The sequence below is a fragment of the Rhineura floridana genome, chromosome 7 (genome assembly GCF_030035675.1).
Source record: "Rhineura floridana isolate rRhiFlo1 chromosome 7, rRhiFlo1.hap2, whole genome shotgun sequence".
In the NCBI taxonomy this organism is placed as follows: domain Eukaryota; kingdom Metazoa; phylum Chordata; class Lepidosauria; order Squamata; family Rhineuridae; genus Rhineura; species Rhineura floridana.
In genome coordinates, this window is record NC_084486.1 from 154,537,754 (window position 1) to 154,562,616 (window position 24,863).

General features: G+C 55.3%; 3 protein-coding genes across 4 annotated transcripts; all 3 read right to left on the bottom strand.

Moving 5' to 3' along the window:
- Nucleotides 1-5,565: 5,565 nt before the first annotated feature.
- Nucleotides 5,566-8,410, bottom strand: LOC133388584 (carboxypeptidase N subunit 2-like). Its single transcript, XM_061634552.1, has 2 exons — nt 8,242-8,410; nt 5,566-7,275 (listed from the first exon to the last, which is right to left on the bottom strand). The coding sequence occupies exon 2, from the start codon at nt 7,272-7,274 to the stop codon at nt 5,769-5,771; it is 1,506 nt and encodes a 501-aa protein (XP_061490536.1). The 5' UTR covers nt 7,275; nt 8,242-8,410; the 3' UTR covers nt 5,566-5,768.
- A 1,639-nt stretch (nt 8,411-10,049) lies between these two features.
- On the bottom strand, nt 10,050-13,737 carry LOC133388585 (carboxypeptidase N subunit 2-like). Of its 2 annotated transcripts, none has more exons than XM_061634553.1 (2): nt 13,568-13,737; nt 10,050-11,995 (listed from the first exon to the last, which is right to left on the bottom strand). In XM_061634553.1, exons 1-2 carry the CDS (start codon nt 13,601-13,603, stop codon nt 10,361-10,363), a joined length of 1,671 nt encoding a protein of 556 aa, XP_061490537.1. In that variant the 5' UTR covers nt 13,604-13,737; the 3' UTR covers nt 10,050-10,360. The 2 variants fall into 2 exon arrangements, with proteins under 2 accessions (XP_061490537.1, XP_061490538.1); XM_061634554.1 differs by lacking the exon at nt 13,568-13,737 and adding an exon at nt 13,387-13,453.
- A 6,382-nt stretch (nt 13,738-20,119) lies between these two features.
- LOC133389632 (leucine-rich repeat-containing protein 15-like) lies at nt 20,120-22,797 on the bottom strand. Its single transcript, XM_061637641.1, has one exon. The coding sequence runs from the start codon at nt 22,754-22,756 to the stop codon at nt 20,993-20,995; it is 1,764 nt and encodes a 587-aa protein (XP_061493625.1). The 5' UTR covers nt 22,757-22,797; the 3' UTR covers nt 20,120-20,992.
- Between the last annotated feature and the right edge of the window lie 2,066 nt (nt 22,798-24,863).

A 24,863-nucleotide genomic window follows, 5' to 3' on the forward strand; every position in this document is an offset into this window, starting at 1 on the left:
TGTAATGACATTTAGATATCCTGCACACATGAGAAAAAGAGACTATTGCTGAAAGCTATACGCTTACTCAGTGTATGAGATTTTTAGACAAGCAGGAAGCAACAAAAGTTTTCTGCCCTTCCAATGGGTTCTAGCTATTGCCAAGAGGTCAATCAATCCCTTGTCAATCAGAACCCTGACTTCACTTATTGGCTACAAACCTGAAAGTGCGGAGTTAGAGCTGCCAGCTACGAGCTCATTTAAAAGACGTTGCAGGGTAGGAGCTGGCTTTTTGGTGTATATCTCTTGAACCAGACCACCTAGGAACTTAATTTTTTTTTAAATGAAAGCTAAATAAATGAGACCTGGAGAGTTTCCCAAAAATCTGGAATCTCTAGGTGAAAACCAGAGACCTGGCAACCCTACTCTCTAAGCAGGTGAGAAGGAATGATTCTGTCACTTCAGCTGGACCTGGAAACACCATCCTTTAGCTAAGATTTCTATTTTAATTTCCAATCCAATAAATGTTTTTGTTCGAATGGTATGCTCCAAGCAACTGTGGTTGATGCTTAATGCATCATGCTTAATGACATCACTAGGGCCCGTCCTTGTTATATCATTAGGGCCTGCCACAGTGACATCTGAAATCTCAGAGTCTGGGATGCTTCTGACGTGGCAACCCTAGTCACAGGGGCCCTGACACACCCCTCTCAGCTCACACAGTGCAGCCTGGCCCTTCCCTCTGTGTCGGTCCAATTTGAGGCTGGTCGGGGGAAGTTCTCTGGAGCCCAGCCTGCAGATGCATAAAGGCATTCAGTGGAGTAGAGTACCCTCCTGCAGGGGCAGACAACCCTGTGAGGAAGGCTAGGCTGAGAGGCAGTGACTGGCCCAAGGTCACCCAGTGAGCTTCATGCCTGAGTGTGGATTTCAACCCTGGCCTCCCACGTCCTAGTTCAACACTTTATCCACTACACCACACTGTCTCCAAAGAGCCTGTCCGGTGTATGTAGGAGCCTCTGAGCACCTGGGTCAGTTCCTCATTCAGTCACAAAGTTCACTCAGGCCAGTCGCTACCTTCCAATCCAACCTATCTCATTAGACTGTTGTTGAAATAAAATAGACATCCTTCTCTTGGTTCACCTTCCTTTAATCCTTGGAGACAGGAAGTGATCTAAATGTCTTACATAACTAGTAATGCTAGTAAATGAATGCTTCAGCAAATTAAGAATTACCCTCCAGAGCTCAGTCCCCAAGACCAGCCGTGGGGCATGTGATGTAGGAATGAAGACTATAGTACCTCTGAGCGTGAGCAGGGTGCCTTATCCCCACCAGTGAGTGACCACAGCCAACCTTCATAGAAAAGGCTTTGCAGGAGGACCACCTGATTCCAAAGCACACAGGAGGCAGTTGCATTCACCCGTGCAGAGTGGGGCAGCCAGACTGCAAGCCTGCTGTTTGTTTGTTTGTATACCACCCTTCCTCCCAGCAGGAGCCCAGGGTGGCAAACAAAAACACTAAAAGTACTCTAAAACATCATAAAAACAGATTAAAAATATATTAAAACTAAACATCTTTAAAAACATATCAAAACATCTTTAAAAACATATTTTTTTAAAAAAAAAAGCTTTAAAAACATATTAAAAAGCAATTCCAACACAGACGCAGAGTGGGATAAGGTCTCTACTTAAAAGGCTTGTTGAAAGAGGAAGGTCTTCAATAGGTGCCCAAAAGATAACAGAGATGGCGCCTAATATTTAGGAATTCCAAAGGGTAGGTGCCACCACACTAAAGGTCCGCTTCCTATGTTGTGCGGAACAGACCTCCTGATGGGATGGTGTCTACAGGAGGCCCTCACCTGCAGAGTGCAGTGATCGACTAGGAGTAAGATGATCTTTCAGGCCTACTGCTAGCTGTCCTCTGGTGCCATCTCCTGGCTGCTTAGAAGAAAATCTCTGTGTGGCTTGGAAGATAAGAAGCTGTCCTTAGACCCTTGGTCCATCTGCGTCATGATGTATCTACACAAGTTGGCAGCAGTGGCTCCCCAGGATTTCAGTCAGGGGCCTTTGCCAACCCTACTTGGAGTTGCCAGGGATTAAACCTGAGGCCTCTCCTACGCGGCTAGCAGGTGCTCCTCTGCTGAGCTTAGGGCCCGCATTGGCCCTTCTCCACATAGAACTTTCCAAGGACTGATCACCCGTTCCTCTTTCCCTGCTTTAAATGCAGCCTTCCTGTCCACACTAGGCATGGCCGAAGCCAGTGCTGAGGACTTGCTTGGTGTCACTGCAACAGGAGCTGCAGCTGCCAGCCAGTTGGGGTACTCGTGGCATTGGGGCCCCGTCATTCCCCACTCAGTAGTTTTTGCTGCTCTGCTCATTTCAGCTACACCTGATCATGCAACTGGAGCTCAAGACATCTCCTGCTGGTGTGTGTTAAGGCCATAAAATAGTCTGAAGTCTCTTTCCTCCTCCTGCTCTGTTAATTCAAATACTTTTGCAATGTCTGCTGCTCAACTTGCAGCGAAGGGTGAAAAGGGGGTGATCTTGTAAAGTGTCTTATAATGCTTATAATGCTTCTAAGGAAGAGGCTTGATTTAGGAGCATGATGGTTTTAATTTTTTAAAACCTGTCCTTCAGAAAGACGTTTATCTAAGGAAAAAAATATGTTAGCAACTTGAGAACTTTTGTTGTATGGAGACAAGAGTAATTCCTTCTATTGAATTCCCAGTCCTTCCACTAGGAGGCGCTGCTGCACAGTTAAAAATCTCCTCCTAGATCTGGTACAGTATAGCTCAGTGGGGAGGAGAGCCTGGCTGGGAGTCCAGAGTCTGAGAGTTCAAATCCCCGCTCGTGTCTCCTGGGTGTCAAGGGCCAGCTAAAGATCACCCCCACAGGGAGTGGCTCAGGAGTTACGTGCCCTGCCACCTGTGCAGCCGTGGGCAAGCGGCATAGTCCCAAGGAGCCCAGTTGCCCCCCAGCTGGCAATTGCGGACAAGGAAGGGGCTGGCTTGTGCAGCTGTGGCAAGCTGAGCAGGCCCTAGCCAGCTGGGGAGGACTAGCCGCAGAGGGAGGAAATAATAAACCCCCTCTGAATACCGCTTGCCATGAAAACCCTCTTCATAGGGTAGCCATAAGTCAGGATCGACCTGAAGGCAGTCCATTTTCCATTTTCAGACTGGGGAGTCAAAGAGAGAAGTGCGGTGGGGGGGAGAGAGCAAGGGGTGGGGGAGAGCCCTCACCCTGCCCCACCCAGCAGAATTGCCTGGCCACCTATCAACGGTGGGTAAGCACCTTGAAAAGCCTTATTGCCCAAACCCGGAGAGGTTCCAACCACAGGCAGCATCTGAAGTGAGAGGGGTTCAGGCTGGGCCCTCACCATTGAGCATGCTCTCTCTCTCTCCCCCCTCCTCCCGGATTCAGCACCAGTGTGCACGCCTGAGGCGTCATACCAGTCACCAGTGAATTGTACACCTTCTGCACTAATTCGAACAACATTTCACTGTTTTGAAATGGCCAAAGTTACAAGAAGGTGTTAGTCATGGGGCATTTAAAACATCATATGCTTAGATGTGACAACTATTAAGATGAAAAGCAAATTCCCACTCAGGGCTCAGACTCGATGGAATTTAGCATCTCCTTTGTTTATGATGTGTTTTGTTAGACTACGACCTGGGAGACCAGGGTTCGAATCCCCACGCAGCCATGAAGCTCCGTGGGTGACCTTGGGCCAGTCACTGCCTCTCAGCCTCAGAGGAAGGCAATGGTAAACCCCCTCTGAATGCCGCTTACCATGAAAACCCTATTCGTGGGGTTGCCCTAAGTCAGGATCGACTTCAAGGCAGTCCATTTCCATTTTCAACACAAAATGCTGCTGTGTACAGCAGAAGGGCAATAGAAAAGTTGGACGTTGTTAAGTCTGGGGTGTACTGAGTCACCTCTCATTATCATGCAACTCTTTGCCACACACCACTAGAGTTGCACGAGATGCGGGTGGTGTTTGAAAAATATCCATCCATCCATCCGCACGCACAGACTGTCATTTAAGCAAATAATGTGCTGTGCCTTTCCCCTTTCTTTCCTAAAAGGTCAGTGCATGGACAGTTGTCTGCACATTACCTGTTAGATATTCAAGTTGTTATGATTCTTAAGTGGAAAGCCCTGTCTTGTGCTTAAGAAAAAGGTTGTGAGCTGAGCTGGGTTGGCTGGCAGGTGGCGGTGGGGGGGGCAGGCAGAGAATCGTGGTGTCATATGGCAGTTCTTGGCTTGATCTTTGGTGCTGGGGAAAAGATACACACATAGCTAGCACCACTGTGAACTGTTTGCAAGGCACTTTGAGGGTAGAGTTGCTCGCCTCTTTGCAATCTTGATGCTCCATGCAAATCTACTGTAGTCCCCAGTGAGGTGTCCAGTGCAATGTCTGCTGCAACTTCTTGGGAATGGTGTCAGTTGATGCAGCCTGATGACGTAAGGTGCTTGCGATGATGCGGCCAGCAACATGTCCTCTTGACCCTTGCCCTTCTTGGCTTATTAAAGTTTGCCAAGGGGGTTTGACCAAGTGGATCCAGGGTGTGGTCAACACATCTTGAAGTAGGAACTTGCAATTGACACTCACTGGCACGCTTCTCAGGGGCTAATTCACTCCCCTTTCATCATGCTGATTCGCTCCCAGCATGCTGGAAACATTGGGACCCTAAAAAGTAAGGGGCCAAGACCTCCCTCTAGGACCCACACAACTACACCCCGTCCCCTGCAGGTGAGTCTCCCCTCCCCTTACAACAGCCTAATCTTTTTTAACATAGGAAAACAGAACTTGGGGGGGGTGCTTAAGGGAAGCTAAGCCTTGAACTACTGGAGGGGTTTCCTTTTTACCCCTTCTCTAAAACTGGAGCTTACTGTGGTTTACTGTGTTCCGTCAAGCTTCCCTGCTAAGGCATTGTTGCAAGCTAGGTTTCATTTGGCTTACTACCCCTACAATTCAGCGCTGAAGTTAGAAGTCTTTTTTCCCAGTATTTGGCTCCTAGGACACAGTGGCCTTATTACTCTGAGCTGTTTTAATTAAGTAATTAAACAGTGGGGAGGAGAGCCTGGCTGGGAGTCCAGAGTCTGTGAGTTCAAATCCCCACTTGTGTCTCCTGGGCATCAAGGGCCAGTTAAAGATCACCCCCACAGGGAGTGGCTCAGGAGTTACGTGCCCTGCCACCTGTGCAGCCGTGGGCAAGCGGCATAGTCCCAAGGAGCCCAGTTGCCCCCCAGCTGGCAGTTGCGGGCAAGGGCTGGCTTGTACAAGCTGAGCAGGCCCTAGCCAGCTGGGGAGGACTAGCCTCAGAGGGAGGCAATAGTAAACCCCCTCTGAATACCGCTTACCATGAAAACCCTCTTCATAGGGTCGCCATAAGTCGGGATCGACTTGAAAGTAGTCCACCAGATCAAGAGAGAATGAGACAGTTCTTATTAGGGCCATATTAGGGGAGCACAGACGGGATAACTCTCCCCCTCCCCAGTGTTTCAGACGACATGTGACTATTCCTCACAAGCATCTTGTATGTCTGATTATTATGAGGTAACACCACCACCACCACCAAAAAGAAACCACATCAAATGCTTTTAAAATGCATTGCTTTTTCTCAGTTTAATATTGAATATTAGAAGAACAGGGATTTCAACCTTCCTATGATTCAGGTTCCTGCCTGATGAAATCTGCTTGCTGCTGCCCGCACTTTCCCAGTTATTCCATTAAATAACTACCAACTACCAATTGCGCCTCCCTGCCGCCGCCCCCGGAGGCTGAGATTTCTAATGGAGGGGCAAGGAGAAGCGAGGCAGTAGCAGAACCCAAGGCAGATAACCCGGAGAGACCAAAACAGATGATTGTCCGGCCCCTGACCTTCCCCATTCCAAAGGGGGCAGCAGCAGTTTCAGAGAAGGGCTGGGACTCAGTGGCAGAGCTTTCAGTTGGCTTTCATCCAGCGAACTGACCACTTTCCCAGCCAGATCCCTGGGGCTTCTACATGTTACCTTTGTGTCGTCTTTCACTTTTTTGGGATTATCTTTCAGCCACTGGTGGAGGTAGAGAAGGAGGCAGTCACACCTCCATGGATTCTCACTGAGATGCACAGAGGCGAGCTTTGCAAAGTTGTCGAAGAGACCCACAGGAACGCTCTCCAGGTGGTTCTGGCGGAGCCTGAGGGTTTTCAGCCCTGCCAGCGAAGGCGGCATCAGGGCCTCCAGGGATGAGAGATTGTTCGCCTCTATGTTGAGCTCCGACAGTTTGTCGAGGCCTGTAAAGGCACCAGGAGGGAGACGTGTCAGCTGGTTCAGGGACAAGGTGAGCTTTGTGACACCTGTGAGGTTGACAAACACACCCTCCAGAAGAGCCTGCAAACTGTTCTTGCTCAGGTCCAGCTGCGTGAGCAAAGGCATCTCTCCAAACAGCTGACCAGGGAGGTCTTTAAGCCGGTTGGAAGCCAGATTCAGCACTTTCAGTTTCCTCAGTCCAAAGAACGCCTTGTCTGGGAGGGTCTCGAAGTGGTTGCTGTCCAGAGACAGCTTCTCCAGGCTGGGCTTATTCCTTAACAATTCGGTAGGCAGAGTTCGGATCTTGTTCTTCTGGAGGCTGAGCTCCGTCAGGCCGCGCTGGCTGTCCAGGAGCCCCTTTGGGAGGCCGCTGATCTCATTCTCGTACAGCCGGAGGGTCTTCAGCCGAGGAAGCTGCTGGAAGACGTCCTTCGAGATGCCTGCAATCTTGTTTTTGGCCAAGTGTAGAAAGGACAAGTTGGGAAGCCCATCAAAGACTCCATCAGGGAGAGAAGGAATATCATTCCAATGCAGATAAATATCCTCCAAGTCCCCAAGACCTTCAAAGAGTCCTTTCTCGATCCCTTTGACCCCCGAGTCCCGCAGATTCAGCTTTTGCAGCCGAGGAAGAGATCGGAAGGTGCCCAAGGGGAGGTCGCCTAGCTCTGCCCCAGTGATTTCCAGCTCCACCAGTTTCTCTAAGTTGTCAAACGCTCCCACCTCCACGGCTTTAATCTTGTTGCCAATAAACAGAAGTTTCTCCAGGTTGGGCCTGTTCTGGAAGGCGCCCTCCTTGATTTCAGCAAGGCTGGTCTCCACAAAGAACATCTCCGTGATGATGGGATTTGCTGATGATGGAATCTCCGTGACATCCCTAGTTTTGCTGTAGACATCCTGGTAGGGCTTGGGGCACTCATACTCCTCTTGGCCCTTGCAGGGCTCCTCAGCTTGGCCAGTTTCAAAGACCAGCAAGAGGAGGAGGGGGACACAGTCCATGGGGAACATGCTAGAAGAGGAGCACAAGGCAGTCTGTTAGCCCTTGCCCCAGCAGAGCCCGTGCCCGATAAGCCTGCCCTCTGCAGCTGGGCATCCTAATTTCTAGGATTCTGCTCCATCATGCCCATTGTTAGCGTGGGCCTCTTCTCAGCCTGAGCCTGGCCCCCTCCCCTCCCCTCCTCGCCCCTCTCCCAGGCCAGCCAGCCATGAACTGGGAGCCGGATTTGCCTCCATCAAAGAGCTTCTAGACCTGCTTAGTAAAATTCATTTTAAGAGGCTCAGAACTGACTCATGTCTCTTTTGATTAAAATAATGCTTGCACCCCTAAAAATTAATTTCCTAAACTTTCCTAAAGGATCCACTGGTTTTCCATTAACCTAACAGAAGAAAAGGGTTAAATACTATGCAGTCTTCAAGATGACAGCAGCTTAGCTGGCAGGCCCCAGCCTGTAGCGTTAAGGATGGCTAACAATTTTTGGTCCAAGGGCCAAGCCTCTGGGGGCTGCACATACCAGGAGTGGTTGTGGTCAGACATGGGTGTGGGCACGCACACACTGTAGCACAGAGCAAGAGAGGTGTGCAGGACACACAGGCAGGGATCAGGTTAGCTGAGGGAGGTTGTCCCCCCCTCCCCCATTCATCCCATGAGAAAGGGCCGGTTTAAACACCTAGGAGGGAGCTGGGTGGAAACCTCTCCGCTCAACCCAAAGACTCTGGGCCGACTTTAATTTTTTCCCCTTTGATGCCACCAAAATCAGTGGCGTCTTGAGGGACCGCATGAGGCCCCCATACCAGGAGATGGCCACCCCTGCTTTGAAATAACTAGACAGGCTGTCCTCCCAGACTGCCCCCACCCCAGAATCCCTCCCCTGAATTGAATGGAAGGACCTGATAGCAAGAGGCGTGCTGGAAAAGAAGAGGCGGCAACGGTCCTTCCGAACCCCACGGAGCAATTTAGTGCATGATCCTCACTTACCTGTCAAGTCCCAGGGAATGTCACTGAGCTGCTGGAGTCACACGCAGGCTGCAAAGGGAGAAGTCTTGGCCTTATCTTAGGGAGACATCCCACTTTGGAGAGCGGGTAGGGGGCGAGGATCTGCACCGCACAGCTGTGAGGCAGGCTGCTCTGCCTGGCAAGATAACCTGCACTGACTGGCTGTTGTTGTCCCAAAGCGTGGCACCTGCGAAGTCCTGGCCTCAGTGCTAAGGAAGGCATCTCTCGGGGCAAAGCAGGCCTTCTAAAGTGCTGCACCCGGGCCAAGATGACTAGCGGGTTCTGCTCCAAAGACTTCCATGACAGGAATTGCCACCACACTTCCTCCACCCACTGCTGGTGTTTTAACCACAGCCACCTGCGAGCCCTTCACTACCAGAGACTCCGACAACAGCCCCTCAACTCACCCCACCAGCACCGACAGCCTCAGGAACACCTCTGGTGGCTCAGCACCAAATGGAGATCCCAGCGGCAGCTGCTGCTGCCCTCTGCCATTGCTGCCCACTCGCTTCAGAGGTAGAGGGGTGGGCAAGCAAGCTGGCAAGGAAGAGCAGCAGTTGCCCCCCCCAACCTCACTCTCCCTTTGAGCCGCTGGCAGCGGGGATTGGGTCCAAGCTGGGCAAGAGGGCAGGCGAGCAAGGCTAGGACTCCAGCTGCCATCACTGCTTTCTGGCTCCACTGGTGGTGTTGGGTTTTCCAGCAAGTGGGCTGGAAGTGGGGGCAGGACAGGAGGAGGGGGGAGGCGATGCTTGCAGTGCTCTCTCTCTCTCTCTCTCTCCCTCTGTCTGTGTGTGTGTTTGGAGTTGTGTCTGAGAAAGGCTGGGAGCTGGAGGCAGGCAGAGAGACTGGCTCTCTGCACCATGGCTTTAGGATGCCTCCTCTAACCCTGATGGAAAAGCTGGATATTGGACTGCTGATGCCTTGAACCCCTCCATCCTAAGCTCAGGCTGGAATGTGTGTAAATAAATAAACCATATTTCATAAGGACACTGCAGTCGCCACTGACCTTCTTCCCAAGGAAACCAAACCCTGGGCGAGCGCAGGGACCCCTGGAAATCTCACTGCTTGGAGATTGGGGTGGTGCGCAATTTATGCATTCTGTTCATCCCCCTTACAGCTGGCCCTTCTGCAAAGGCATGGGAGGGAGCCTGAGAGATGCAGCCCACGTTCCCAGTCCCCATGTCTCTATTCCATCTCCACGTAAATAACCATGTGCCTTGTGTGCACCATCTCTAGAGGAGAATCCAGACCGGGGTAGGCAATGTGGTGCCCTCCAGAGGGCACTGGACTACAACTCCCAGCAGCCCCTGCCACCAGCATGGCCAATGGTTAGGGATTATGGGAGCTGTCGTCCCACAACTGCTGGAGGGCCCCACAGGGCCTGACCCAGGTCTGACTCTACATCAATGTGCGTGGACTGATTTAAGCAAAGGGACATTGAGAGGAAGCGAGGAATGCAAATCGTGAATAAGGGAGAGTTGCTGTGTATTATATACAGTGACTTAAATGTTTTGAATGTGTTTAATGTTGTGAATGAATCAAAATTTAAAACTATTTTTGCAGGATAATTTATTGCCATTTGGCAGTATTTCTCCTTCTACTGAGCTGTACATCTCACATTTTTAATTTATTTAAATTGGGCACTCTTTTCATTTCATGAAAGCCCCCCTGCCCACCCCTCATGCAGGCACCATCATGTTCTTGGTCACTGACCCCACTCTTCAAGCCCGTTCATAGGGTGACTCATCTTGGGCACCTTTCCGCCCCCTCCATTCAGTTCAAACTCTCAATGCCTGAAAAATTTTTATTGGGAAACAGCGGACCCGTTTTCAGTATTCCCGATTTAGTGCCCTTGACAATCCCCAGAGGAATTAACACAGGCAGGGCCCAGAGGCTTATATTTCTGTTTCCCTAAGTGTCCATGATTATCCTGCGTATGTTTGTTCTGACGACAGCCCTGAGATGTAGGGCTCCATCATTCTGATGAGGATCAGGCATGGCTCCCCTGAAGGCACCTCCTGCTTTCCATCCCACACCAGCTGGGTGTGGCCAGGCCAGGGATGTCCTACTTAGGGGGCTTCCTTGTGCGATGGGGCCTCTTTCACGGAAGAACAGCCTCCCCTCCTGGCTGGGCCTTGTCTTGCTCAATGTGAACCGTGATGTGGACTCTCACGGTGCCACAGCCCGAGCCCAGGGTCCAGTTCTCACTGAAATGCTGCCCTGGAAGGTGCAGGCTGAGCTGCTGGCAAGCGTCTGGGTCACAAGCCAGGTGGATGGCCCCCACCGGATCCTGGTAAGTGCATTGAGGGAGAGTGCCAGGCTCCCCAGAGGGCTCGAGACCCTCGGCTCGGCACCGGGAAGATCCGGGGCCAGGCAGGCAGACCAGCTGCTCTTTCTTGACCGTGGGGAGGCTCAGTCCCTTCAAGTAAGCCGGGCTCCTGCATAAGGTTTGCAAGTTGAGCAAGGCATCAGTGTGCTGGAGCCAGTCCGCCATGTGGGCCAGGTGACAGTCACAGGCCCAGGGGTTGCTTTTCAGAGCCACGTTGAAGAGGATTATGTTGGAGTCAAAGATCCCCTCCGGCAGGGTCGCCAGCTGGTTGTGGGCCAGGTCCAAGACCTCCAAGCTGGTGAGGTTGGCAAAGGCATCCCTTGGCAGCGCAGTGAGGTTGTTGTGGCTCAACAGCAGCTTGGTGAGGGCAGGCAGGCCTTGGAAGACCCCGGCAGGCAGGCGGCTGAGGCGGTTGTGGGACAGCACGATGAGGGTGAGGCAGGGAGATTTGCGGAAGAGCCTCGCGGGGAGGGCCTGGAGCTGGTTGTTGGCCACGGAGAGCACAGAGAGGCTTGGGGTGCCGTGGAAGAGCCTCTCTGGCAGCTCAGTTAATCGGTTGTTGTCCAGGTACAAGGAGGTCAGGTTGGTCTGTGCAGCGAAGACCGAGGGCAGCAGGCCCCTGAGGGCATTGTGCTGCAGGTGGAGCCCTTTCAAGGAGGTGAGCCGAGAGAAGGCTCCCGGGGGCAGCTCCATCAGGGCATTCCCGTCCAGGAAGAGCTCCTGAAGCTGCACCAGGGGGAGGAAGAAGCCGGGAGGGAGGCAAGTCAGGTTGTTGTCACTCAGTTTCAAGACCTGCAGGCTTCCCAGGGGTGCCAATACCTCTCCCGGCAGCTCAGCGAGGTGGTTTTGAGACAACGTGAGCGTCTTCAAAGACCTCAGTGGGTGGAAGATGTCAGAGGGCAGCGATTCCATCTCATTCCCTTGGAGGTGAAGGGTTTCTAGGCGTGGGGTGCTGTTGAAGAGCCCCGTCTCCAGGGTTTCAATGGGGCTGAACTTGACTGAGAGTGTGCTGAGATTGGTCAAGCCGTGAAGGGCCTCCCCGGGCAGAGCCGTCAACTGACTGGTGGAGATTTCCAGCACTCTGAGCGCTGGCAGCCCTGCAAACGCTGCCTCTCCCAAAGCCTCGAGGGAGCTGCCAAGGAAGGCAAGTGTGGTGAGGTGGCTGCTGCCGGCGATGTTGGTGAAGGCCCTGCTCGGAACAGAGGCCAGTGCTGTTTCCACAAAGAACAGCTGAGTGGTGCTGGGGGGGATCTCTTCAGGAATGTTCCTGAGACCCTCTTCGGAGCAGAAGACAGTCATGTTCCCAAAGCACTGGCACAGGGCTGGGCAGGGCCAGGCAGGGCCCCCCGGCTGTGCCAGGGCCAAGAGGCAAAGCAGCTGCAGGTGCCCGATGACCTTCCACTTGCCCTGAGGGGGAGGGGGAGGAAAGAAACAAAGCTCAGTACGGCCAGGAGGACATAAGAGCATTTAGGCGGGCGCTGAAAACCACTTCATCCTACTTCCAAAGGGATGCTCTAAAAACCCCTTAAAACTGCATCGTTTTGAGTTCAGCCCAATTCAGGCTGAAGGGGGTGTGTGTGTGCGAGTGTGTGCACGTACCTTTTCAACTTTCCAAACAGGTTTGTTTTTTGTACAATTAACGTACAGTTGGTTGATGGTATTTCTGTGCTGCCCCACAACTGAAGCTGCCTGGGCAGCCTACATTAACATGATTGAAATACAAAACAAGGAACAAAAATGCAACTGGAGTAAAACATACTATTTATTGATTTAAAGCATTTATATCCCGCTCAATCATCAGCAGGGATAGATTAGTAAGACAAGCACAGACACGTCTTGCAACTTTGACAGACCAGAGCCTCAAAATCTTTTAAAGCCCTGAAGGGGCTTCTTTAAAAGCCTTCAGAAGGACAAGAAAGATCTGTGCCTGCTGGCACCAAACCAAGTGCAAAATGGGGGGACCAGGTGAGCCTCTCAGGGGTGAGCATTGATAGCTCATTTGCTGGTTAATCCCCACCCACCCCTGGCAGCACATTACCCAGACCTCCCAGGAATCTAAGAACATTGGAAGAGCCCCATAGCTGGGTGAGACCAAAGGGGGCCCATCTGGACCAGCACTCAGTTTCCTACAGTGGCCAACCAGATGCCCCAAAGAGAAGCCCACAAGCAGGGTGAGAGGGCAATAGACCTTTTCCATTGCTTGTTCACAGCAGTGCTACTCAGGTATACTGCCTCTGAACATGGAGGCACTTTTTACCTCTCATGACTAATAGCAATTGCTGGACTTCTCTTACTGCATGCAGTCCAGTCCCCCTATAAGGCCATCTAGGTCAGTGCCCCCACACTTTGTGGCAGAGAATTTGAGAAGTCAACTATTCAGTGCTATTTGCAGGATAGAATTTCTTTTTGTTTGTCCTGAGTGCTAATCAGCGTCATCGGGCAACTCTGGCGTTCTATTATTTATTTATCTATATCTTTTTCAGCCACCAGAAGGGGCCTGTGGCTGCTGAGCAAATTGTGTGTGTGTGTACGTGTGTGGTGAGAGAGAGAGATGAAGGGGAAAATCAATTGACAATTATTGGGAAAGACCTTGTGATGCCACTCTGTGGCTAGGGGACTTCCAAGAGCCCCCTTCCTACTTGACAGGCATGAGCAGGTATCAGTGGCCGGAGTTGCCTCTCCCCTACTCACTGGCTGTGGGGCAGCCTCTGCTGTAGGCCAGCTCAGGGGCCCCTGCTTGCGGTGCTTAAATCTGAAGGTCACCGTAGTTGGGTCCCACTACCCCAAGTCACAGTTACCTTTTTAAGCAGACCCGTCGCTGTCATTCTTCATGCTCAACAGTTCCTGCCTGTCGCAGGGGGATCTCCCCCACCCCCAAATGACAGGCCGGACCCCTTTCCTTCCCCACCCCCCACCAGCCCCCTGCGAAGGGATGCTGTTTTGCTTCTGCCCCTTTGCAGGCACCCCTTGGGCACTTACCACGGGTGCAACCGCTGGGCACCCAGGAGGAGCCATTGCGCCCCCCGTCCCCCCTCTGTCTGCCAGCGAGGCCACTCCTTCTGTGCTGTTTCCTGACCGTCAGAGGTGAACTGACCTCCTGGTGGTTCCCGCTTATCAGAGGCCACATCCGGGGTCTGCAGAGGTTCTGGGCATTGGCTGGCAGCCTGGGAGGGGGTGGGGAGGGCACTGGCCTCTGGGTAAACAAGCAGCAGCAAGCCCCCGCCCCCGGTGAGCACAGCAGAGGCCTCAAGGGGAAGGGCGCCCCTCCTCCTCACCTCCTGTGTGGAAGGCGGCCCATGGGGCACCTCCTGGCACAGTACCCCACGCCACACAGGGCCCAAGGGCAGCAGCCAGCGGCAGCCAGTGGGAATGCCAGGGTGGGCCTTCCTGGCCTGACGGAATCGGCCTCTTGATCCAGCAGGGCTGGCAAAGGGCCGCACGCCTCCCCTGCAGCAAGCTGGTGGGCGAGTGTTGCTGCCGCATTAGCTGCAGATGGCCTACTGCACCTCTGTTGGGTGTGAGCCTGCTGGGGACTTGGCGCTGCCCATTCCAGACTCTTCAGACTAGGCTTTGGCTCAGAGCAACGATCCATCCAGCCCAGGGCCCAATTCCACACACGTCTCCCTTGCAATGTGCCCTCCAGCTGCTGGAGGTCAGAGGTAGACTTCCTCTGAACAGGGAGGCTCCACATAGCCCTCATGACTAGCAGCAGCCACTGGCATGCTCCTCCTCCTCCTCCTCCTCCGTGGGCTCCTTATGGGAGGAAGGGCCATATAGAAATTTAATAAATAAATTAAAAAAGTAAATGGGTCAAACTCTTTTAAAAAACGGTCTAGGTTGATGGCCGCGGCAGTGAGTTCCGGTTGTTAACAGTGTGGAGGAATATTTCCTTTCGCCTGTCCTGAATCTGATGTCCCTCCATCTTGCTCAGTGACCCCATCTTCTAGTACAAAGGAGGACAGGGGAAAATGCATCTCCTCCCTTCGTTATGCATCTGTCTCCTCTCCTGTCTTTTGCTCCACTAAAAAGCCCTGAAATGGTGTGCGCTGCTCCTTTGGCATTCCAGCCCCTGGCTTCTTCCGATCCTCCCTTTTTGCACCTTTCCCAGCCTTGCAATGTCCCTTTTGAGGTGGAGCAACCAGAACTTTATGCAGAATTCCATGTGTGGCCACACCACAGATTTTGACAAGGACATTATGATAGTGGCACTTTCTTTTCATTCCGTTTCCTAAAAATCCTGAACATGGAATGGGCCTTTTCTTGCCGTGGCCACACATTGAACTGGAGCAGTCACTGAACTCTTCACAAATTGGGAGACATCTTTTGTGGTTAGTCACTTCCAGGTTGCCATATCTGATCATGCAAAATATGTGCAGGCTCCCTTTGAGAGTCAAACCCTCTTGCTGTGGCCCTCAACATATATACTCAGAACGACATGGAAATGCACTGCCTTCAAGTCGCTCCCGACTTATGGTGATAGGGATTTCATGGTAAGTGGTATTCAGAGGGGGTTTCCCATTGCCTTCCTCTGAGGCTGAGAGGCAGTGACTGGCCCAAGGTCACCAAGTCAGCTTCATGGCTGTGTGGGGATTCGAACCCTGCTCTCCGAGGTCGTGGTCCAACACTCTAACCACTGCACCACACTGGCTCTATACTCAGAATATGTCATCAATAATCAGTCGACCACAAAACACCCTCTCGGCAGGATTAACAAAAGGGTACTAAGACCCCATAATCGCTGAGCTGCTCCAGTGTAAGGGGAGGGGGTGTCCCCTGGATTCAGCGGGGCTGTGCCCACTTTGACTGGTGGGGCGGAAGGCAGGGGGCGGTGCCAGAGCCAAGGAAGGCCGGTTTTATCCCCTTCCCCGCTGAGTCCTGCAAAGGCAGCGCGGAGACGGGGGGGGGCGGCTGGCAAACGACGCCATCCCCTGGCCTGGTTGTAAATAAGGAGGGAGACGGGGGCTGGCCGAGGGCGGGCGCAGGCTCGGTGGGGCAGCGCTCCGTTGGCCCTGGCAGGCCCCCGCCGCTGCCGGATTGCTGCCAGCACGTGCTTTCCCCCGTCCCGCCCCTTCCGGCCTGCCCGAAACAGAGGCCCTTCTGCGCTGCCGCGGGTTGCGATCCGCCACCCCAGCTCCGTCTTGCTGCGCAGCGGGTGGCGCTCCGGGGTTTTTGTGCTCGCCGCCCCGGCCGGGAAAGCCCCGTGCCGCCCCGCTCGGCCCGTCGGTCGGGCGTTCAGCTCCTTCCCTCGGCGGCTGCAGCGGACAGGAAGACGCGGTAGAGGCCGCCGAGGAAATGCGCCCGACGTGCCCGAAGGGGCCTCCGATCCTCTGGGCTGCTTTGGGGGCGCTGAGTAGGGTCTACAAAGCAGCAGAGCTCTTGTCTGCCTCTGAAAGGGGAGGGGGCACCAAAGGGGGCGTGTTTCATTTGGGGAGAAGGGCAGGTAACAGGGCAGCCCTTCCTGTTAATGGCCGGGGGCCCCCCGCAACCCCCAGAGCTAAGTCATTCCCTCCAGAGGCTTCTGTGCCCCCTTCAATTAAAAATGTCCGGGGGGGTGGGGTTCCGGCCATGACCATTCTGCTGCCAGCCCCCCCCCCGCCGCCACTCAGATGCGGGAGGGAAAGCACCGGCTGCTCTTATCTCGGGGGCCTGAGCTCCCGCGCCTGGTGCGGCACAGCCCCCCCCCGTCACCCCCACCCTGTAGACCCTCTGCTGGTTCCTCTGGAGGCCCTGTCCAGGCAGACTGGCAGGAGAACCGGCCTCGGGCTGAGCCGGCAGAGACGCCTCCCCCCCAGTCATCCGCAGAGGGCCTGCGGGGGGGGGCTGCCTGGAAGTTCCGCAGCCGCTTGGCTCAAAGGGCTCGCCGCAGCAGCCAGCCAGCTGCGGGTCAAGGGCCGCAGCATCGCGTCCTTAACCCACGGAGCTGCCTCTCCATTTCGCCCAGCAACTACTAGTGGCCGCAGGTTCAGCAGCCCCGGGCTTTTTAGCCTGACCGCTTCCCTTCCGAACGTAGCATTTCCTCCCGAGGGGGCGCTCGCTGCTTTGGCCCCCGGAACTTTTCGGAGGCACTCGGTCCACTCGGTTCCCTTCCCCCCCGTTTGGTTCCCTTCTGGTCCGCACCTGACGCCTCCCACGCGGAAGCCAAATGGAGAAACCCGCACAGCGCGGGTGGGAGGGGCACACCCTTCAAGTCCCCTTTGATCTCCCCTAAAAGCCGACCTGGGAGTCGCCACCTCTGATTGGCTGGTGCTTCCCTGCCTAGCTGTGGCCACTGCTGATTGGACAAAGTGGGTTTGGCCAGCGGCCATCCACGGGGCGGGGCTTCTGTATTTTGTTTTGTTTATTTGTTTATTACATTTATACCCCACCTTTCCTTTAAGGAGCTCAAAGTGGCATACAAACATGGTCCTCTCCCTCCTGATTTTATCCTCACAACAAGAAATGCAAAGGAGGTTTAACTTGCTTTGCCTTAAATGTCGGCCACTGTGTGGACTCGTTAGGAAAAGTGTAAATACAGCTATCAATATCGTAATCCCTGGTACAAATCTATAATGCACCCACACTTGGAATATAAAATAAAATAAATAATAAAAATAAAAAATATTTGGTACTTTGCTGCACCTCATAAAGGATGTGGCTGCAAAGCTGGAAAAGGCTCCGGAAACATGATCAAGGGGATGGAATGACTCCCCTCTGAGGAAAGGCTGCAACGTTCGGGGCTTTTAGTTTAGAGCAGTGGTTCCCAACCTGGGGGCCGGGACCCCCAGGGGGGCCGCGAAGTAATCCAGAGGGGGCCGTGAACAGTAAAGAAATGAATTATTAATTTTTTTAAAAAGTCTTCACTCCTTCTATACTGTCTGCTTTCCACTGCTGCTGCAGATGACACCTCCCCCTTGCTCCAAACGAGAGGGGAGGCCTTTTGCTGAAGCACCAGCCAGAGCGTCTTTCAGGCGCACTAAGGGCAGGCATCTGCCTATAAAATACATGGCAGATGCCAAAGGAGGCTGAGGGTGGGGCTACCAGGAAGAAGAGGGGATTACTGTCACTGATTCCTGTCTCCTTGCACTGCCGCTACTGACAGCACCCTTACTTAGAATGAGAGGAGAGGGCTTTTTGTGAAGCAAAAAGAAGCAAGGCTGCACAGAAAGGCTGCTTTCCCCCTTCCTTCCTGGCAGCCAGCCTGCCTCCCTGCAGGGAGGGGGTCACAAAACATTTTCAGCTTATAAAGGGGGTCCTGTGCTCATAAAGGTTGGGAACCACTGGTCTAGAGAACAGAGGAGCAAAGTGGGGGAGGGGAACATGATGGAGGTGTGTGTGGTTGGTGTGGAGACAACAGCAAGGGAGAGAAATCCCCTCTCGCAGTCCTGGAACCCAGCCGGGGCCGTCGGAAGAACGTCCCTCCGGGAAGATTCAAGGCAGACACGCAGGAGCAGCTCCAGCAATGGAGTTCCCTCCCACACAACGTGGCCACAGCCACCAACATGGGCTGCTTTAAAGGGGGATCAGGCAACTCATGGAAGCTAAGGCTCTCCGTGGCTATTAGTCTCTACGGCTAGGTGCTGCCAGCTGCTGGCAAGCAAGGAGGAGGGAGGGCTACTGTGGGCCTGCCTTGCTTGTGGGCCTCCCGCCGGGGCCTCTCACTGGCCGCAGCAGGAAAGAGGTGTTCGGCTAGAGGGCCTTTGGTCGGTCCAGCTGCAGGGCCTTGGATCCCTCCCCCAACCTGCAATGTGGGGCATGATGGGGCTGTGTTGGCATTGGACAGGCAATCATCAAAGATATACAGACTGGGAGAGAACCAGGGTTTTTTTTCACTTAAAAAGCCCTTCTAGTTAAAAATATGGCAAGCTGTGCTCTTTGCTACCGTCTTTTGGGGAGGGTGGGGGGAGGGCGCTGCAGCCCAGTCACAGCTGCACTCAAATTGTGGATCCTGCATTGAGCAGGGGTGGGACTTGATGGCCTTACAGGCCCCTTGCAACTCTACTATTCTATGATTTTCTCATTATTTTCTCAGGACGGGGCGGGTCAGAAGAAGGGGGAAAGGGACCAGGAATATCCCCATCTTGATGAGGAAGAGCGCTAATCTGCCCATTTCTTCTCTCTGTGGTTCCACCACAGGGTAGCTGCTGCTGCTTCTGAGACCACATGGAGCTGACTCCCTTTTGGGGAAGACTGTTGGGTCTCCTCGAGTAAGTTTTCATAGCACCTTCTAGCCATAACACACACACACCCGCAAATGAGGTCGTTTGTTTTTAATAACTGTGGGCTCCATAGAGATGAGAGGTAACTGCACTCCCCCCTCCCCCGTTCTCCATCTCCTGTGGATAAAATTTCGCTGGGGCTAAAATTACAGCAACAGATTTTGATAGAAGCTGCCACCCACTGAGTCAGGCCATTGGTGCATCTAGCCCAATACTGTCTGCACTGACTGGCAGCAGTGGCTTCCCAGGTTTCAGGCAGGCATCTCTCCTGCTCCTGCCTGGAGTGAACCTGGGGCCTTCTGCATGCCAGGCAGTGATCGGCCACTGAGCGACGGGCCCTTTGCCTCAACCTTTTCAGAGGCTTCTTTCTGTCGGCGCCATTCCCAAGGGATTCTACACTCCCTCCCCGGGGAATCCAGGAGTGTTTTGTCTGCAAAGAAAGAGGTGAAAAGTGTTGAATGCAGAAGAATTTGTGCGGAGGCCCAGCTGTGGCTGGCTGGGGAGAGGGGATTGCATTCCATCTGGTGGAGCAGAAAGGGCGGTTGGGCAGCTGCCCCCTCCCTTGAGCAAGAAGCCCTCCCTCTTGCAGACCCTGCACTCCTGCTGTGGCGGCAAGAGGGTGGTGACTCTGGCCACGCACCACACACAGGAGACACACAGGAGGGAAGGGCCCGGAGGAGGAGAAGGAGAAGGCACCATCAGGAAGGCCAGGCCAGCTGTCTCAGCTTGTGCCAGAAGCGTCTCCAGGTCTTCCTTTGGGGGGGGGGAGTAATTCCACAAAAGTATTAACACCTTCTCTGTACGGGCTTCTACCGCCATGTTCACAGGCACCATCCCTTGCGGGTAGGCAGCTTCCTCCTGCAGCCACTCAGGGCGCTTAGTGGTGTGCCAGCAATTTGGCAAAACTGCCATTTGGAGGAAGGAGCCTCTGGTGCTCCTGGGAGGAGTTCCACCCCTCCACTGGAAAGCCCCAAAACTGGGCCTGTGCGGGGGAGGGAAGGAGCAGCCCTCTTTTATGGAGAAGGAACTCCCCCCTTTTCCTGCCGGATGAGTCGCAGCCGCCGCCTCCCCCTCCTCCTTCTCTGATCGCTGCTTGTTCTTGTGCCAGCAGATGGGGGGCACCCCGGCCCGGCCCTCCCCAGGGTGCCTTTCTGTGGCCACTGAAAACAGGGCCGCCTCCGATTGAGGCGAAAAGAAGGTGAGCCTCTTGTCTCCGGGCGACTCCCCTGAACCTTGACCCCCTTGGTGTGCGCCTCCTTGGCAGAAAAAGGGTTTGAACAGTTCAGAGGGAAGCCCCCCCCCCGCTGAGCACCCCCCAGCAGCCCCCTCTCCCCAGAGTGCCCCATGCTGTCGCCGTATTTTCAGTGATTGGGTGATTCTTGAGCCAAAGCCCCCTCCCCGATGGCCGCGCCCTTTTAGGGGCACACCGGCTGGCATGGGAACCAGCCCTCGCCCACACTGGCGACAGGGACTCCGTAGGCGCTTCCCAGCGCTCCCAGTCTGGCTTCCCAACAGGAGCCTTTGGGTTGGATGAGATTGCGCCCCCCGCCCACCCTGGGCGCCTCGGGGCGTCCTCTGCTCGCTCTCTCTTGGGCAAGACCCCCCCCATGGCACCAGGCACTGGGGAGCCAGCCGCCCTTGGCAGACCCCGGCTCTTCTCAGCCGCAGTCGAGCGGCCCACAAGGGGCGGGAACAGAGCCTGGCTCTTGTCTCCAGGGGCTCCTCCCTCTCCGTCCCCAAGGGGAGTTTCTTCCTAAGGGCACGAGCCACAACGTGCCCCCCCCCCGCCAGGGCAGCATGGCTCTTCAGCCGTAGAGGGCCTGCGTGCCTGGGAGTCGCAAGGGAGCAGGAGCTTCTGGGGCAGCCGCTCAGCCCATGGCAGAGACGGGGGTGCAGCGCCTGGGGCAACCCAGGGCCCGCGTCCGGCCAGACTGGGCAGGCAGAGGAGGGCACGCAAGTGGCGAAGTGCAGCCGAAGCACGCTAGTCGCGTTTCATCCACACGCCTCTCGTGCCAGGAAGAGAAACGTCAGGCAGGGCGGTGTGCGTGCGTGCGTGTAAGAGAGGGGATGGCTGGGTGCGTGCCCCCCCCAGCCAGCCCTGGAGGCTGCCTACGGAGCAAGGATGGTAAAGCTGGAGAAAGGGATGCAAAAGGAGACGCCCCCATCCCCCCCACCCGCGAGCGGCTTGCCAGCTCTTCCGCGCTCCCTTCTAGGCGCTCAGGTCCAGGTGGGTCTTCCTCCGGTACCCACAGAGGGCTGCCGCAACCAGCGCCCCAAGGAGCAAAGCACCGCCAACCACCATGCAAGTGACCACCACCCCTGTCTGGGTGCGCGTCAAGCCCCAGATGCCTCCCTCTGTTGGGGCCATTCGGGGCAGGGGAGGCTCCGTGGCCGCCCCCGGGGGGGCCTCCGTCTCGGTCTCTGCCCTGCCGACGTCATTGTCCGGAGGGGTCGGGGAGTGGGGGGGCAGGGCTGTCTCCGGACTCTGATCCCGGGAAGGGTTCTCCGTGGGGCCGGAGGCGGGCACCCGCCAGTCCGTGACGTCGGCGACCTCAGGGCCGAAGCGCGCGTCTTCCAGCTCCGCGATGGGCTGCCCCTGCAGCAGCGGAGGCGAGGCGCAGGCCGGGCGGCTGCTGCTCAGCCGGCGCCGGTTCTCCTGCAGCCACCGCTTGAGGGCCAGGAGGCCGGCGTCGCAGCGCCAGGGGTTGTCGTGCAGCTGCACCTCGTGCAGGTGGGGCAAGCGGTTGAAGATCCCCGCCGGCAGGGCCTCCAGGGAGTTGTTCTGCAGCTGCAGGGTCACCAGGCCCGGCGTGCTTTGGAAGAGGCGTCCCGGCAGGGCGCGGAGCCGGTTGTTCTGCAGCGAGACGTTCTGCAGCTTGGCCAGGCCACGGAAGGCGTCTGCGTCCAGCGCCGAGAGCTCGTTGGAGTGCAGGGAGAGCTCCAGGAGCTGGCCCAGCCCGGCGAAGGCCTCAGGGGCGAGGGCGCGGAGCCGGTTCCTGCTCAGGACGAGGAGCCGCAGCTCTGTCAGGTTGGCGAAGACGTGGCCGGGCAGGGCGGCCAGCTGGTTGTCGTACAGCCACAGCTCCGCCAGCCTCGGCATGGGGCCAAAGGTTCCCGGCCGCAGCTCCCGGAGGGCGTTGCCGAAGAGGGACAGGCGGGCGAGCTCCGGCAGGCCGAGGAAGACGCCTCCCGGGAGGGTCTCCAGGCGGTTGTTGGAGAGGAACAGCTTCTGCAGCCGACGGCTGGCGGAGAAGAGGCCGGGGGCGAGCCGGCGGATCCGGTTCTGGTGCAGGCCCAGCTCCTGCAGCTCCGCCAGGGCGCCGAAGGCTCGCGGGGGCACCTCCGCCAGCTGGTTCTCGTACAGGCGCAGCACCTGGAGGCGCCGCAGCTGCGCAAAGAGCCTCGGCGGGAGGAGGGCAAGGCGGTTCTTGGCTAGGTTGAGCTTGAGCAGGGAGGGCAGCGGGTCGAAGGCGCCCGGCGGGAGGGCCTGCAGGTCGTTCCCGTTCAGCTGCAGCTCCTTCAGGCCGCCTAGCTGGGCGAAGTGGGCCGGGTGGATGCGGCGCAGCGCGTTGCCCGAGAGCAGCAGGGACTCCAGCTTGCCCAGGGGCTGGAAGACCTCCAGCGGCAGCTCCTGGATCCTGTTGCTGGCCAGGCTCAGGTAGCGGAGAGCGACCAGGTGCTTGAAGGCGCCGGGGCTGAGGCGGGACAGGCCGTTCTTCTCCATCCGCAGCGCAATGAGCGTGGAGGCGTTCCCAAAGGCAGCTTCCCCCAGCTCAGTGATGCGGGTGTTGACGACCTGCAGGCTCATGGCGTCGCTGGGCAAGGGGCCGGGCATCTCCGCGATCTTGGGGCCGGAGCACTCCACCTGGGCAGCCCTGGAGCAAGAGCAGCCTTCCGGGCACTGGGCCCCGGCCAGGCCGAGGAGGACCGAGAAGCTGATGAGCAGCTGGGCGGCGCATCCTCTCGGCTCCATGCGGCCTGCAAGCAAAAGCAAGACCGGACAGTCAGTGCACAGCAGAGCAGCGGCTGGACGGCGGATGCGGCCTCCCCGCCCTCCCTACTGCTGGAGGGGCCTCCAGGGGAACAGGCATCCCTGGCAGAGGCTGCAAGCAGAGCAATGATCTAGAGGACTCCGGGGGTCTGAGCCCCAGCAAGGAGAAACGTCCAGCTACAGACCTCTTACTCGATGCTGGATCCTCCGGCCTTGAAAACGAGGGGATCTCAGAGGGTGGCTGTTACTAGGGAGATGGGGCGGGGGTCATCCTGGACCCTGAGGGGGCCAGAAAGCGACGCACAGTAAGAGCCCCCAGCATCCCTGCAGCGAGAAAGAGGAGGCTGACATCGTTCTCTGTCCCCACCCGCTGTTGGAAGGGGGGCACGAGCAACTCCTGTTCTGTGCTTTTGTTTGTGTTCCAGAAGGGAGATAGCGTGAGGGTCCTGCAGATGGACAGGCTTGACTACCTTTACCTGTGATGCTCTGACTGACTTCCTTCCGTTGTTAGACTGATACATCTTTAAGGGAAGCTTATCTGCCCCTCCTCCTTCCGCCCTTTCCATTCCTTTCCTCCTCTGACTGTCTGGGAGAGAGGAGACATTCCTTTGTCTCTGCTCTCCTAGCATGGGGCTAACTCCAGCACCTGGGCGTTACGCCTCCAACTTAGCTAGTTAGTTAGAACTAGCCCTGCCTTTCTATCTACTATGTATTTCTATAAATAAAGTAGCTTTTCTTATTTTACTAAGTCTTAAGTCTCAGTGGTCCTCATGCAGGGTAAAAGCCTGCCACTTAGGTAAACGCACACACTGGCACACACGCATCTCAGACGGCTGACGATCTCTGCTTAACAAATATACAAATTTACATAACACGCACAACCAGCTCTCCTCCCTGCTTCTACCACTCCCCGGCACGTTCCGGCCCCCACTCTCTCCACCCCCCATGCATCTCAGTGCTGCTGAAGCCCAATGGCATTCAGAAGCTTCTATAGAAGTCAAAGTTGGCCAGTTTGCATACTCTTTTTCTGACAGAAGTGCTTTGCCCTGCTTTCCAGTGGATGCATGGCAGGCAGAAGTCAAACAGGTGGAGATGCTATTGGCCAAGTGATGCAGCAACTCTGCATACGTTGCATTTCTGTCTTCTACAAATGGCAAAAGGAACAGCACTGGGGGGGCACAATGACCACCCTATCCTAAAATCAAAGTTCAGAGGAAATGCCTTTATTAGCACTTTTGTTTGCCGCCCTGGGCTCCTACTGGGAAGAAGGGCGGGATATAAATCAAATAATTAATAAATAAATAATAAATAAAATTTATCTTTAAAGGTGGCAGGGGAGGGTTTAAGGCCACTCCTTAACTTCCCTGGTCTAGTTTTTATTACCACCCAGACTTGGATGGCTTTAAAAGAGGGTTAGACAAATTCATGGATGGGAAGACTGTCAATGGCTACTAGCCACGATGGCTATGCTGCCAGATGCCAGAAACCGCAGGAGGGGAGGGTGCTCTTTGCAATCAAGTCCTGCTTGAGGGGTCCCCGTGGGCAACTGGTTGGCCAGTGTGCAAAAAGGATGCTGGACTAGGTGGGCCACTGGGCTGATGTTACCTTCTGAAGGTCCCTCCTGGCTTTCTCTTTTTATGTACCTCCCCTACCGAAGGCAGTAAGCCTCAGAATGCCAGTTGCTGGGAATCACAAGCTGCTGTTGCGCCCAGGTCCTCTTGGGGGCCTTTTCCCTTTGGGGCCTCCGGTTGGCCACAGGGAGAACAGGATGCTGGACTAGGTGGGCCCCTTTGGCCTGACCCAGCTGCTGTAGGGCTCTTCTTCCTTTCTGACGGCAGCAGAAGCAGAACATAGCCATGATGGCTAGTAGCCACTGAGAGTCTTATATTCCTTGATGGCTTTGTCTTAGACCCTTTTTAAGCCACCCCCATGACACATTTCTTCTGACTCTGGCTGTTGACTCCTTGCCACTGTGACTGTTAGGAGACCCCTTCCTCCTCCACACTGCCTCATCCTCTTGTAAAGCAGACTGAGCCAGTGGCCACCAGCTGCTCTTTTAGTAGAGAGTTCCCCACTTCCACAGGGCGAG

Coding starts and splice junctions, on each gene's coding strand:
- LOC133388584 (XM_061634552.1), bottom strand. CDS start 7,274: ATGTTCCCCATGGACTGTGTCCCCCTCCTCCTCTTGCTGGTCTTTGAA.
- LOC133388585 (XM_061634553.1), bottom strand. CDS start 13,603: ATGGCTCCTCCTGGGTGCCCAGCGGTTGCACCCGTG. Junction 11,996..13,567: donor GCCCAGCGGTTGCACCCGTG/GTAAGTGCCCAA, acceptor CCTCCCCCTCAG/GGCAAGTGGAAGGTCATCGG.
- LOC133389632 (XM_061637641.1), bottom strand. CDS start 22,756: ATGGAGCCGAGAGGATGCGCCGCCCAGCTGCTCATCAGCTTCTCGGTC.